Below are 14,869 nucleotides of genomic sequence, written 5' to 3'. Positions count from 1 at the left end.
GTTTATAAACAATGTTACTTTGTATCTCTCCTACCTCCCATCTGATCGATGTTTATAAACAATGTTACTTTGTATCTCTCTACCTCCCATCTGATCGATGTTTATAAACAATGCTACTTTGTATCTCTTTATTTCCCATCTGCTTACAAAATTTACCTGCCCGGGTTTTCAGACAATTAACCCTCTTTCTGCAGTTTGGCTAATAAAGTGTCACTTCTCTCAGAACTGATCCTTGCTTTGGATAAGAATCTGATCCCCTTCTCCCTTAGCTGTGTTTTTGGTTTGTGGTTTCCCATCTTCTGCTCCATTTCCTCCCACTATCAACCTTCCCACTATCCCGCAATCCCACTATCAAGCCTCGGAGCTCCCTGCTCACTTCTGGTCTGGCCTTCTCACTCTTCACCTTGTATTACATTGGGCCTCCTTGTCACCGGTCAAGGCCATAGGAGTGTCACCGTTACCGTTTCTCAGAGATCTAGTGAACACTTAGCCCTTGTATACACGGTCGGAAATTCAGACGTAAAATGTCCGATCGGACCGCGTTGTCGGATAAAACAAAGTTTAAGACCTGGATATAAAATTTTCCGACAACATGATCCGATCGGACTTTGCCCAATCGTTTGTAGACAATTCCGATCGGACAAAGTGCCACGCATGCTCAGATCAAATTACGAGACCAAAGCTATTGGCTACTAGCCTAAACGTTGTCCCGCCATAACGAACGAACGTCATCACGTTCTGAACGATCGGATTTTCCGACAACTTTGACCGACCGTGTGTATGCAACACCAGTTCCGGACAAAATCCGTCTGAAAAAAATCTGATGGATTTTGTGGTCGGAATGTCCGACCCGTGTGTACGGGGGCTTAGAGGTCTCAGGTTCCACCCCATCATGGGGAGAACATACTGGTGACCCCATATCTTGTAGCCCATCCTGAGAGGTCTGGAGCGAGTGTTATGAAATGAAAAGGATAGTGAAGGGGCGGCATGACAGGGTGATAAGGGTTGGCAACTAGAGGGTTAAGGAAGTTTGAGTGAAAAGGGAAAAAAGTTGGTATTGGTCAGGAGTAACAGGATGGGGAGGGGCAGGGGTAGTTTATTTAAGAGGGAGGTGGGGTCTCCCAGGCATCAGTGGAGGGACAGGTGACAAGGCAGGCAGTTTCCCACCCACCCTCCTTGTGTTGTTTGTCGGTTTTTGTTTCGTTGTAGGTGCAGGATTTGCGGGGGGGGGGGGAGTCATGGCAGTTGATTGGTTGATCGAGTGGCGGTGGTTGGTCTTTTGACGGTGTAAGAAAAAACTTTAAAGATGGAAGTGTGGGGGGGGGGGGGGGGGCTCATCGGTGGTATGGACCCCTCTGCTGTATTCCATTATTAAATAGGTAAACCGGAATATGGTAACGGCGGCACTGCGGGTGGTGGCGGTTGTCTCTGAGCCGGTGCTCGCGGCTGGAGGCCAATTACGGTATAAGGGCCCCGCAATGCAGGAGGGGAATAGTATTGGATTTCTGGGTGCCGTCAAAAGGCCAATCAGGCTGAAAATTGCTTCAGATGTTTATGTGAAAATAAAGTTAATTTGAATGCGTTGGGTTAATGATGAAGGCTGCTATGGCCATTAGTTCTCCATTCCAGGTGTGGTGTCCAGGTGTGGTGTCCAGGTGTGGTGTCCAGGTGTGGTGTCCAGGCGTGGTGTCCAGGTGTCCAGGCGTGGTGTCCAGGCGTGGTGTCCAGGCGTGGTGTCCAGGCGTGGTGTCCAGGTGTGGTGTCCAGGTGTGGTGTCCAGGTGTGGTGTCCAGGTGTGGTGTCCAGGTGTGGTGTCCAAGTGTGGTGTCCAGGTGTGGTGTCCAGGTGCGGTCTCATCAATTGGAATTAATATCAAGGGGAAAGCTGAGTACGGTGGTTGGGCAGACCTAGAAGGTTGGTGACATCTGATCTTCACTGGTCATGTGATCTGTGTGTGCCGTGGTTTGGTCCGGTATTGCCCATCAGATCCCTCTGGTAGTCCCCAGCAATGGACATGGTGTCTTCTGTATTCCAGGGAAGTGCGGGAAGTTGATGGATTGGGGGCAGAATATCAGCATGTATCCAGAGAAGGAACATTACGGTCAGGATGAGGAAGTGACGATAACGTGTCCCGCAGGATATTCACCCAATCACAGCAAAATCCGGTGTATGAGAGCCAACGGCACCGATGTGTGGAATGTGACCGAGGTTTTCTGTATCTACTCACCAGGTAAGTCATCCCTTCTAATTGGTTCCCACTAACTGGCCCTATCACCTCTTATACCCAAATCTCCAAAATTCCATCTCATGTAACAATATGGAGGATGTTCTACTTCTCCAAAAACTCACCCAAATCCAGTATGGAGGAAGCGGTGCGATGGGGGCTCTTCACCCCTCCCCCCACCCCATGGAGCAGAACAAGCCTTACATGTCTGCTATGGCACTGAATTGTCAGCCAAACTATCATTACATAATACATGGTATACATACTGTATATGGTGTATTCACAAGAGAGGCTTTCATTTGGTGATATTGTTTAAATATATATATATATATACTGTATATAATTTTTTGTACAATCCATAGACAAAAATAGAAACAAAATAATAAAAAAAAACACACTTTTTTCTATTTTGATTCATGTCGGTAAAGTAACGTAAGTGTTACTCCAGATATAAAGTATACATTGTATTCTGTAATTTGCTCTGTTTAAAATGACACTAAAATTATTATTCTGCTACAAAGTACTGCAAAGTTATTTACAAATGAATGAAAGCCGCCTTTTTTTAATCTTACACTTTTTGCGAAGAAACAATAAAAAAGAAAAAAAAAATCATAAAGAAAAAAAATATATATAAAAATATAATTAGTATAGAAAAATAATAGAGAAAAAAATAATGTAACAACTTCCGGAGCGCCCGATGCACGTTTACTGCGGGCGGCCCGTCTGCGCAAAGCAACGTATGTTCCTGTACGTCGTTGCCGCTTCCTGATCTGGGGGGGGCACAGGCGGGTGACGCTGGTGACCCGCTCCCGCTGTAATTGGACACAGCAGGAGCCAATCGGGCAATCCGGTCTGGCCCGGCCAATCTGCGATGGTTCCGGGAATGACAGAACGGCGGTCTGTAAACAAGGCAGAGCGTTGTTCTATCACAGAGGGAGAGAGAGAGAGATCTGCGATTCCTACTGATCTTTTTGAGCACTGATCACTGTATTGGTGTCATTGGTCCCCGAAAAGTGTCAGTTAGTGTCCAATTTGTCCACCGCAATGTCGCAGTTCCGTTAAAAATCTTTATTCTTTTAAAGAATTAAATTAAATAAAACATTCGGAAGTCTATCCCATAGTTTGTAGACACGATGTTACTTTGTATCTCTCTATCTCCGGTCTGATCAATGTTTATAAACAATGTTACTTTGTATCTCTCTATCTCCGGTCTGATCAATGTTTATAAACAATGTTACTTTGTATCTATCTCCCGTTTGATCAATGTTTATAAACAATGTTACTTTGTATCTCTCTATCTCCTGTCTGATCAATGTTTATAAACAATGTTACTTTGTATCCCTCTATCTCCTGTCTGATCAATGTTTATAAACAATGGGGTTGATTTACTAATATTAGAGAATGGTAACATTTGGTGAGGCTTTGTATAGAAACTTCCAGTTTTTGGTCAAAGTTTAATTAAACAATCTAAAGATAGAATCTGATTGGCTCCCATGCAGAGCTGCATCAGATTCTGCACTCTCCAGTCTTAGTAAATCAGCCCCAATGTCTCCATCTTTTGTAATAGTCACTGCTGTATTTACACAAAAACATTATTATGAGAGTTTCAATATGATGGTAAGTGAGATGGGGGAGGGGCAAGAGAATAAGAAGTACCAAACATGTTCTTTTTAATTGGGGTGTGTGTAGTACACTCGGGGTCACTATTGGTTGGTGGTGTAGTACACTCGGGGGCCACTATTGGTTGGTGGTGTAGTACACTCGGGGGTCACTATTGGTTGGTGGTGTAGTACACTCGGGGTCACTATTGGTTGGTGGTGCAGTACACTCGGGGGTCACTATTGGTTGGTGGTGTAGTACACTCGGGGGTCACTATTGGTTGGTGGTGCAGTACACTCGGGGGCCACTATTGGTTGGTGGTGTAGTACACTCGGGGGTCACTATTGGTTGGTGGTGTAGTACACTCGGGGTCACTATTGGTTGGTGGTGCAGTACACTCGGGGGTCACTATTGGTTGGTGGTGTAGTACACTCGGGGGGCACTATTGGTTGGTGGTGTAGTACACTCGGGGGTCACTATTGGTTGGTGGTGTAGTACACTCGGGGTCACTATTGGTTGGTGGTGCAGTACACTCGGGGGTCACTATTGGTTGGTGGTGTAGTACACTCGGGGGTCACTATTGGTTGGTGGTGTAGTACACTCGGGGTCACTATTGGTTGGTGGTGTAGTACTCTCGGGGGTCACTATTGGTTGGTGGTGTAGTACACTCGGGGGTCACTATTGGTTGGTGGTGTAGTACACTCGGGGGTCACTATTGGTTGGTGGTGTAGTACACTCGGGGTCACTATTGGTTGGTGGTGTAGTACACTCGGGGGTCACTATTGGTTGGTGGTGCAGTACACTCGGGGGCCACTATTGGTTGGTGGTGCAGTACACTCGGGGGCCACTATTGGTTGGTGGTGCAGTACACTCGGGGGTCACTATTGGTTGGTGGTGCAGTACACTCGGGGGCCACTATTGGTTGGTGGTGCAGTACACTCGGGGGCCACTATTGGTTGGTGGTGTAGTACACTCGGGGGCCACTATTGGTTGGTGGTGCAGTACTCGGGGGCCACTATTGGTTGGTGGTGTAGTACACTCGGGGGTCACTATTGGTTGGTGGTGTAGTACACTCTGTGGCCACTATTGGTTGGTGGTGCAGTACACTCGGGGGCCACTATTGGTTGGTGGTGTAGTACACTCGGGGGCCACTATTGGTTGGTGGTGCAGTACTCGGGGGCCACTATTGGTTGGTGGTGTAGTACACTCGGGGGTCACTATTGGTTGGTGGTGTAGTACACTCGGGGGTCACTATTGCTTGGTGGTGTAGTACACTCTGTGGCCACTATTGGTTGGTGGTGTAGTACACTCGGGGGTCACTATTGGTTGGTGGTGTAGTACACTCGGGGGTCACTATTGGTTGGTGGTGTAGTACACTCGGGGGTCACTATTGGTTGGTGGTGTAGTACACTCGGGGGCCACTATTGGTTGGTGGTGTAGTACACTCGGGGGTCACTATTGGTTGGTGGTGTAGTACACTCGGGGGTCACTATTGGTTGGTGGTGCAGTACACTCGGGGGCCACTATTGGTTGGTGGTGTAGTACACTCGGGGGTCACTATTGGTTGGTGGTGTAATAAACTCGGGGGTCACTATTGGTTGGTGGTGTAGTACACTCGGGGGCCACTATTGGTTGGTGGTGTAATAAACTCGGGGGCCACTATTGGTTGGTGGTGTAGTACACTCGGGGGTCACTATTGGTTGGTGGTGCAGTACAATCGGGGGGCCACTATTGGTTGGTGGTGCAGTACAATCGGGGGGCCACTATTGGTTGGTGGTGCAGTACAATCGGGGGGGCCACTATTGGTTGGTGGTGTAGTACACTCGGGGGCCACTATTGGTTGATGGTGCAGTACAATCGGGGGGGCCACTATTGGTTGGTGGTGTAGTACACTCGGGGGCCACTATTGGTTGATGGTGCAGTACACTCGGGGGCCACTATTGGTTGGTGGTGTAGTACACTCAGAGGTCACTATTGGTTGGTGGTGCAGTACACTCAGGGGCCACTATTGGTTGGTGGTGCAGTACACTCGGGGGCCACTATTGGTTGGTGGTGTAGTACACTCGGGGGTCACTATTGGTTGGTGGTGTAGTACACTCGGGGGTCACTATTGGTTGGTGGTGCAGTACACTCGGGGGCCACTATTGGTTGGTGGTGCAGTACACTCGGGGGCCACTATTGGTTGGTGGTTTAGTACACTCGGGGGTCACTATTGGTTGGTGGTGTAGTACACTCGGGGGTCACTATTGGTTGGTGGTGCAGTACACTCGGGGGTCACTATTGGTTGGTGGTGTAGTACACTCGGGGGCCACTATTGGTTGGTGGTGTAATAAACTCGGGGGCCACTATTGGTTGGTGGTGTAGTACACTCGGGGGTCACTATTGGTTGGTGGTGTAGTACACTTGGGGGTCACTATTGGTTGGTGGTGTAGTACACTCGGGGGCCACTATTGGTTGGTGGTGCAGTACAATCGGGAGGCCACTATTGGTTGGTGGTGCAGTACAATCGGGAGGCCACTATTGGTTGGTGGTGCAGTACAATCGGGGGGCCACTATTGGTTGGTGGTGCAGTACACTCGGGGGTCACTATTGGTTGGTGGTGTAGTACACTCGGGGGTCACTATTGGTTGGTGGTGCAGTACACTCGGGGGTCACTATTGGTTGGTGGTGTAGTACACTCGGGGGTCACTATTGGTTGGTGGTGTAGTACACTCGGGGGTCACTATTGGTTGGTGGTGCAGTACTCGGGGGCCACTATTGGTTGGTGGTGTAGTACACTCGGGGGTCACTATTGGTTGGTGGTGTAGTACACTCTGTGGCCACTATTGGTTGGTGGTGCAGTACACTCGGGGGCCACTATTGGTTGGTGGTGTAGTACACTCGGGGGTCACTATTGGTTGGTGGTGTAGTACACTTGGGGGTCACTATTGCTTGGTGGTGTAGTACACTCTGTGGCCACTATTGGTTGGTGGTGTAGTACACTCGGGGGTCACTATTGGTTGGTGGTGTAGTACACTCGGGGGTCACTATTGGTTGGTGGTGTAGTACACTCGGGGGTCACTATTGGTTGGTGGTGCAGTACTCGGGGGCCACTATTGGTTGGTGGTGTAGTACACTCGGGGGTCACTATTGGTTGGTGGTGTAGTACACTCTGTGGCCACTATTGGTTGGTGGTGCAGTACACTCGGGGGCCACTATTGGTTGGTGGTGTAGTACACTCGGGGGTCACTATTGGTTGGTGGTGTAGTACACTTGGGGGTCACTATTGCTTGGTGGTGTAGTACACTCTGTGGCCACTATTGGTTGGTGGTGTAGTACACTCGGGGGTCACTATTGGTTGGTGGTGTAGTACACTCGGGGGTCACTATTGGTTGGTGGTGCAGTACACTCGGGGGTCACTATTGGTTGGTGGTGTAGTACACTCGGGGGTCACTATTGGTTGGTGGTGTAGTACACTCGGGGGTCACTATTGGTTGGTGGTGTAGTACACTCGGGGGTAACTATTGGTTGCTGGTGTAGTACACTCGGGGGTCACTATTGGTTGGTGGTGTAGTACACTCGGGGGCCACTATTGGTTGGTGGTGCAGTACTCGGGGGTCACTATTGGTTGGTGGTGCAGTACACTCGGGGGCCACTATTGGTTGGTGGTGCAGTACACTCGGGGGCCACTATTGGTTGGTGGTGCAGTACACTCGGGGGCCACTATTGGTTGGTGGTGCAGTACACTCGGGGGTCACTATTGGTTGGTGGTGTAGTACACTCGGGGGTCACTATTGGTTGGTGGTGCAGTACACTCGGGGGCCACTATTGGTTGGTGGTGCAGTACAATCGGGGGTCACTATTGGTTGGTGGTGTAATAAACTCGGGGGCCACTATTGGTTGGTGGTGTAGTACACTCAGGGGCCACTATTGGTTGGTGGTGTAGTACACTCGGGGGTCACTATTGGTTGGTGGTGTAGTACACTCGGGGTCACTATTGGTTGGTGGTGCAGTACACTCGGGGGTCACTATTGGTTGGTGGTGTAGTACACTCGGGGGTCACTATTGGTTGGTGGTGCAGTACACTCGGGGGCCACTATTGGTTGGTGGTGTAGTACACTCGGGGGTCACTATTGGTTGGTGGTGTAGTACACTCGGGGTCACTATTGGTTGGTGGTGCAGTACACTCGGGGGTCACTATTGGTTGGTGGTGTAGTACACTCGGGGGGCACTATTGGTTGGTGGTGTAGTACACTCGGGGGTCACTATTGGTTGGTGGTGTAGTACACTCGGGGTCACTATTGGTTGGTGGTGCAGTACACTCGGGGGTCACTATTGGTTGGTGGTGTAGTACACTCGGGGGTCACTATTGGTTGGTGGTGTAGTACACTCGGGGTCACTATTGGTTGGTGGTGTAGTACTCTCGGGGGTCACTATTGGTTGGTGGTGTAGTACACTCGGGGGTCACTATTGGTTGGTGGTGTAGTACACTCGGGGGTCACTATTGGTTGGTGGTGTAGTACACTCGGGGTCACTATTGGTTGGTGGTGCAGTACACTCGGGGGTCACTATTGGTTGGTGGTGTAGTACACTCGGGGGTCACTATTGGTTGGTGGTGTAGTACACTCGGGGGTCACTATTGGTTGGTGGTGTAGTACACTCGGGGTCACTATTGGTTGGTGGTGTAGTACACTCGGGGGGCACTATTGGTTGGTGGTGTAGTACACTCGGGGGTCACTATTGGTTGGTGGTGTAGTACACTCGGGGTCACTATTGGTTGGTGGTGCAGTACACTCGGGGGTCACTATTGGTTGGTGGTGTAGTACACTCGGGGGTCACTATTGGTTGGTGGTGCAGTACACTCGGGGGCCACTATTGGTTGGTGGTGCAGTACACTCGGGGGCCACTATTGGTTGGTGGTGTAGTACACTCGGGGGCCACTATTGGTTGGTGGTGCAGTACTCGGGGGCCACTATTGGTTGGTGGTGTAGTACACTCGGGGGTCACTATTGGTTGGTGGTGTAGTACACTCTGTGGCCACTATTGGTTGGTGGTGCAGTACACTCGGGGGCCACTATTGGTTGGTGGTGTAGTACACTCGGGGGCCACTATTGGTTGGTGGTGCAGTACTCGGGGGCCACTATTGGTTGGTGGTGTAGTACACTCGGGGGTCACTATTGGTTGGTGGTGTAGTACACTCGGGGGTCACTATTGCTTGGTGGTGTAGTACACTCTGTGGCCACTATTGGTTGGTGGTGTAGTACACTCGGGGGTCACTATTGGTTGGTGGTGTAGTACACTCGGGGGTCACTATTGGTTGGTGGTGTAGTACACTCGGGGGTCACTATTGGTTGGTGGTGTAGTACACTCGGGGGCCACTATTGGTTGGTGGTGTAGTACACTCGGGGGTCACTATTGGTTGGTGGTGTAGTACACTCGGGGGTCACTATTGGTTGGTGGTGTAATAAACTCAGGGGTCACTATTGGTTGGTGGTGTAGTACACTCGGGGGCCACTATTGGTTGGTGGTGTAATAAACTCGGGGGCCACTATTGGTTGGTGGTGTAGTACACTCGGGGGTCACTATTGGTTGGTGGTGCAGTACAATCGGGGGGCCACTATTGGTTGGTGGTGCAGTACAATCGGGGGGCCACTATTGGTTGGTGGTGCAGTACAATCGGGGGGGCCACTATTGGTTGGTGGTGTAGTACACTCGGGGGCCACTATTGGTTGATGGTGCAGTACAATCGGGGGGGCCACTATTGGTTGGTGGTGTAGTACACTCGGGGGCCACTATTGGTTGATGGTGCAGTACACTCGGGGGCCACTATTGGTTGGTGGTGTAGTACACTCAGAGGTCACTATTGGTTGGTGGTGCAGTACACTCAGGGGCCACTATTGGTTGGTGGTGCAGTACACTCGGGGGCCACTATTGGTTGGTGGTGTAGTACACTCGGGGGTCACTATTGGTTGGTGGTGTAGTACACTCGGGGGTCACTATTGGTTGGTGGTGCAGTACACTCGGGGGCCACTATTGGTTGGTGGTGCAGTACACTCGGGGGCCACTATTGGTTGGTGGTTTAGTACACTCGGGGGTCACTATTGGTTGGTGGTGTAGTACACTCGGGGGTCACTATTGGTTGGTGGTGCAGTACACTCGGGGGTCACTATTGGTTGGTGGTGTAGTACACTCGGGGGCCACTATTGGTTGGTGGTGTAATAAACTCGGGGGCCACTATTGGTTGGTGGTGTAGTACACTCGGGGGTCACTATTGGTTGGTGGTGTAGTACACTTGGGGGTCACTATTGGTTGGTGGTGTAGTACACTCGGGGGCCACTATTGGTTGGTGGTGCAGTACAATCGGGAGGCCACTATTGGTTGGTGGTGCAGTACAATCGGGAGGCCACTATTGGTTGGTGGTGCAGTACAATCGGGGGGCCACTATTGGTTGGTGGTGCAGTACACTCGGGGGTCACTATTGGTTGGTGGTGTAGTACACTCGGGGGTCACTATTGGTTGGTGGTGCAGTACACTCGGGGGTCACTATTGGTTGGTGGTGTAGTACACTCGGGGGTCACTATTGGTTGGTGGTGTAGTACACTCGGGGGTCAGTATTGGTTGGTGGTGCAGTACTCGGGGGCCACTATTGGTTGGTGGTGTAGTACACTCGGGGGTCACTATTGGTTGGTGGTGTAGTACACTCTGTGGCCACTATTGGTTGGTGGTGCAGTACACTCGGGGGCCACTATTGGTTGGTGGTGTAGTACACTCGGGGGTCACTATTGGTTGGTGGTGTAGTACACTTGGGGGTCACTATTGCTTGGTGGTGTAGTACACTCTGTGGCCACTATTGGTTGGTGGTGTAGTACACTCGGGGGTCACTATTGGTTGGTGGTGTAGTACACTCGGGGGTCACTATTGGTTGGTGGTGTAGTACACTCGGGGGTCACTATTGGTTGGTGGTGCAGTACTCGGGGGCCACTATTGGTTGGTGGTGTAGTACACTCGGGGGTCACTATTGGTTGGTGGTGTAGTACACTCTGTGGCCACTATTGGTTGGTGGTGCAGTACACTCGGGGGCCACTATTGGTTGGTGGTGTAGTACACTCGGGGGTCACTATTGGTTGGTGGTGTAGTACACTTGGGGGTCACTATTGCTTGGTGGTGTAGTACACTCTGTGGCCACTATTGGTTGGTGGTGTAGTACACTCGGGGGTCACTATTGGTTGGTGGTGTAGTACACTCGGGGGTCACTATTGGTTGGTGGTGCAGTACACTCGGGGGTCACTATTGGTTGGTGGTGTAGTACACTCGGGGGTCACTATTGGTTGGTGGTGTAGTACACTCGGGGGTCACTATTGGTTGGTGGTGTAGTACACTCGGGGGTAACTATTGGTTGCTGGTGTAGTACACTCGGGGGTCACTATTGGTTGGTGGTGTAGTACACTCGGGGGCCACTATTGGTTGGTGGTGCAGTACTCGGGGGTCACTATTGGTTGGTGGTGCAGTACACTCGGGGGCCACTATTGGTTGGTGGTGCAGTACACTCGGGGGCCACTATTGGTTGGTGGTGCAGTACACTCGGGGGCCACTATTGGTTGGTGGTGCAGTACACTCGGGGGTCACTATTGGTTGGTGGTGTAGTACACTCGGGGGTCACTATTGGTTGGTGGTGCAGTACACTCGGGGGCCACTATTGGTTGGTGGTGCAGTACAATCGGGGGTCACTATTGGTTGGTGGTGTAATAAACTCGGGGGCCACTATTGGTTGGTGGTGTAGTACACTCGGGGGTCACTATTGGTTGGTGGTGTAGTACACTCGGGGGTCACTATTGGTTGGTGGTGTAGTACACTCAGGGATCACTATTGGTTGGTGGTGTAGTACACTCGGGGGCCACTATTGGTTGGTGGTGCAGTACAATCGGGAGGCCACTATTGGTTGGTGGTGCAGTACAATCGGGAGGCCACTATTGGTTGGTGGTGCAGTACACTCGGGGGCCACTATTGGTTGGTGGTGCAGTACAATCGGGAGGCCACTATTGGTTGGTGGTGCAGTACATTCGGGAGGCCACTATTGGTTGGTGGTGCAGTACAATCGGGGGGCCACTATTGGTTGGTGGTGTAGTACACTCGGGGGTCACTATTGGTTGGTGGTGTAGTACACTCGGGGGTCACTATTGGTTGGTGGTGCAGTACAATCGGGGGGCCACTATTGGTTGGTGGTGTAGTACACTCGGGGGTCACTATTGGTTGCTGGTGTAGTACACTCGGGGGTCACTATTGGTTGGTGGTGTAGTACACTCGGGGGCCACTATTGGTTGGTGGTGCAGTACTCGGGGGTCACTATTGGTTGGTGGTGCAGTACACTCGGGGGCCACTATTGGTTGGTGGTGTAGTACACTCGGGGGCCACTATTGGTTGGTGGTGCAGTACACTCGGGGGTCACTATTGGTTGGTGGTGTAGTACACTCGGGTGCCACTATTGGTTGGTGGTGCAGTACACTCGGGGGCCACTATTGGTTGGTGGTGCAGTACACTCGGGGGCCACTATTGGTTGGTGGTGCAGTACACTCGGGGGTCACTATTGGTTGGTGGTGTAGTACACTCGGGTGCCACTATTGGTTGGTGGTGCAGTACACTCGGGGGCCACTATTGGTTGGTGGTGCAGTACACTCGGGGGCCACTATTGGTTGGTGGTGCAGTACACTCAGGGGCCACTATTGGTTGGTGGTGTAGTACACTCGGGGGTCACTATTGGTTGGTGGTGTAGTACACTCGGGGGTCACTATTGGTTGGTGGTGTAGTACACTCGGGGGCCACTATTGGTTGATGGTGTAGTACACTCGGGGGCCACTATTGGTTGGTGGTGCAGTACACTCGGGGGCCACTATTGGTTGGTGGTGTAGTACACTCGGGGGCCACTATTGGTTGGTGGTGCAGTACACTCGGGGGTCACTATTGGTTGGTGGTGCAGTACTCGGGGGTCACTATTGGTTGGTGGTGTAGTACACTCGGGGGCCACTATTGGTTGGTGGTGTAGTACACTCGGGGGTCACTATTGGTTGGTGGTATAGTACACTCGGGGGCCACTATTGGTTGGTGGTGTAGTACACTCGGGTGCCACTATTGGTGGTGCAGTACACTCGGGGGCTACTATTGGTTGGTGGTGCAGTACACTCGGGGGTCACTATTGGTTGGTGGTGCAGTACACTCGGGGGTCACTATTGGTTGGTGGTGCAGTACACTCGGGGGCCACTATTGGTTGGTGGTGCAGTACACTCGGGGGCCACTATTGGTTGGTGGTGCAGTACACTCGGGGGCCACTATTGGTTGGTGGTGTAGTACACTCGGGGGCCACTATTGGTTGGTGGTGCAGTACACTCGGGGGTCACTATTGGTTGGTGGTGCAGTACACTCGGGGGCCACTATTGGTTGGTGGTGCAGTACACTCGGGGGTCACTATTGGTTGGTGGTGCAGTACACTCGGGGGCCACTATTGGTTGGTGGTGCAGTACACTCGGGGGCCACTATTGGTTGGTGGTGCAGTACACTCGGGGGGCACTATTGGTTGGTGGTGTAGTACACTCGGGGGCCACTATTGGTTGGTGGTGTAGTACACTCGGGGGTCACTATTGGTTGGTGGTGTAGTACACTCGGGGGCCACTATTGGTTGGTGGTGTAGTACACTCGGGGGCCACTATTGGTTGGTGGTGCAGTACACTCGGGGGTCACTATTGGTTGGTGGTGTAGTACACTCGGGGGCCACTATTGGTTGGTGGTGTAGTACACTCGGGGGTCACTATTGGTTGGTGGTGTAGTACACTCGGGGGTCACTATTGGTTGGTGGTGCAGTACACTCGGGGGCCACTATTGGTTGGTGGTGCAGTACACTCGGGGGTCACTATTGGTTGGTGGTGTAGTACACTCGGGGGCCACTATTGGTTGGTGGTGTAGTACACTCGGGGGCCACTATTGGTTGGTGGTGTAGTACACTCGGGGGTCACTATTGGTTGGTGGTGTAGTACACTCGGGGGTCACTATTGGTTGGTGGTGCAGTACACTCGGGGGTCACTATTGGTTGGTGGTGTAGTACACTCGGGGGGCACTATTGGTTGGTGGTGTAGTACACTCGGGGGCCACTATTGGTTGGTGGTGCAGTACACTGGGGGGCCACTATTGGTTGGTGGTGTAGTACACTCGGGGGCCACTATTGGTTGGTGGTGCAGTACACTCGGGGGCCACTATTGGTTGGTGGTGCAGTCGGCTGTATGAAATGTATTATCTGGTTTCTGATCCTCTCATTGTGTTTCCTTTCATTCCAGCTGTCATTCCGATCATCTCCAATCACTCGATGTCCTGGAAGTGAGTATGACTTATGATCACCATGTCACGTGGTGTCAGGGGCCCTACGATCACCATGTCACGTGGTGTCAGGGGCCCTATGATCACCATGTCACGTGGTGTCAGGGGCCCTACGATCACCATGTCACGTGGTGTCAGGGGCCCTACGATCACCATGTGACGTGGTGTCAGGGGCCCTACGATCACCATGTCACGTGGTGTCAGGGGCCCTACGATCACCATGTCACGTGGTGTCAGGGGCCCTACGATCACCATGTCACGTGGTGTCAGGGGCCCTACGATCACCATGTCACGTGGTGTCAGGGGCCCTACGATCACCATGTCACGTGGTGTCAGGGGCCCTACGATCACCATGTCACGTGGTGTCAGGGGCCCTACGATCACCATGTCACGTGGTGTCAGGGGCCCTACAATCACCATGTCACGTGGTGTCAGGGGCCCTACGATTATCATGTCACGTGGTGTCAGGGGCCCTACGATCACCATGTCACGTGGTGTCAGGGGCCCTACGATCACCATGTCACGTGGTGTCAGGGGCCCTACGATCACGATTTCACGTGGTGTCAGGGGCCCTACGATCACCATGTCACGTGGTGTCAGGGGCCCTACGATCACCATGTCACGTGGTGTCAGGGGCCCTACGATCACCATGTCACGTGGTGTCAGGGGCCCTACGATCACCATGTCACGTGGTGTCAGGGGCCC

General features: G+C 52.0%; 1 protein-coding gene across 3 annotated transcripts in view; it reads left to right on the top strand.

The window, feature by feature from the left end:
• Positions 1–14,869, top strand: part of LOC143975706 (uncharacterized) — a 90,801-nt gene that overhangs the window by 55,936 nt on the left and 19,996 nt on the right. For all 3 annotated transcript variants that reach the window (XM_077478206.1, XM_077478204.1, XM_077478203.1), the window contains 2 exons: positions 2,036–2,230; positions 14,125–14,164. In XM_077478206.1, coding sequence (XP_077334332.1) covers positions 2,036–2,230; positions 14,125–14,164 — 235 coding nt within the window. The remainder of the gene's footprint in view (positions 1–2,035; positions 2,231–14,124; positions 14,165–14,869) is intronic.

The sequence above is a fragment of the Lithobates pipiens genome, unplaced genomic scaffold, assembly GCF_037356315.1.
Source record: "Lithobates pipiens isolate NorthernLeopardFrog02 unplaced genomic scaffold, aLitPip1_a1.2 Scaffold_13, whole genome shotgun sequence".
Taxonomy (NCBI): domain Eukaryota; kingdom Metazoa; phylum Chordata; class Amphibia; order Anura; family Ranidae; genus Lithobates; species Lithobates pipiens.
The sequence above is the reverse complement of the archived record's forward strand: the minus strand, read 5'-3'. Positions and strand labels throughout refer to the sequence as shown.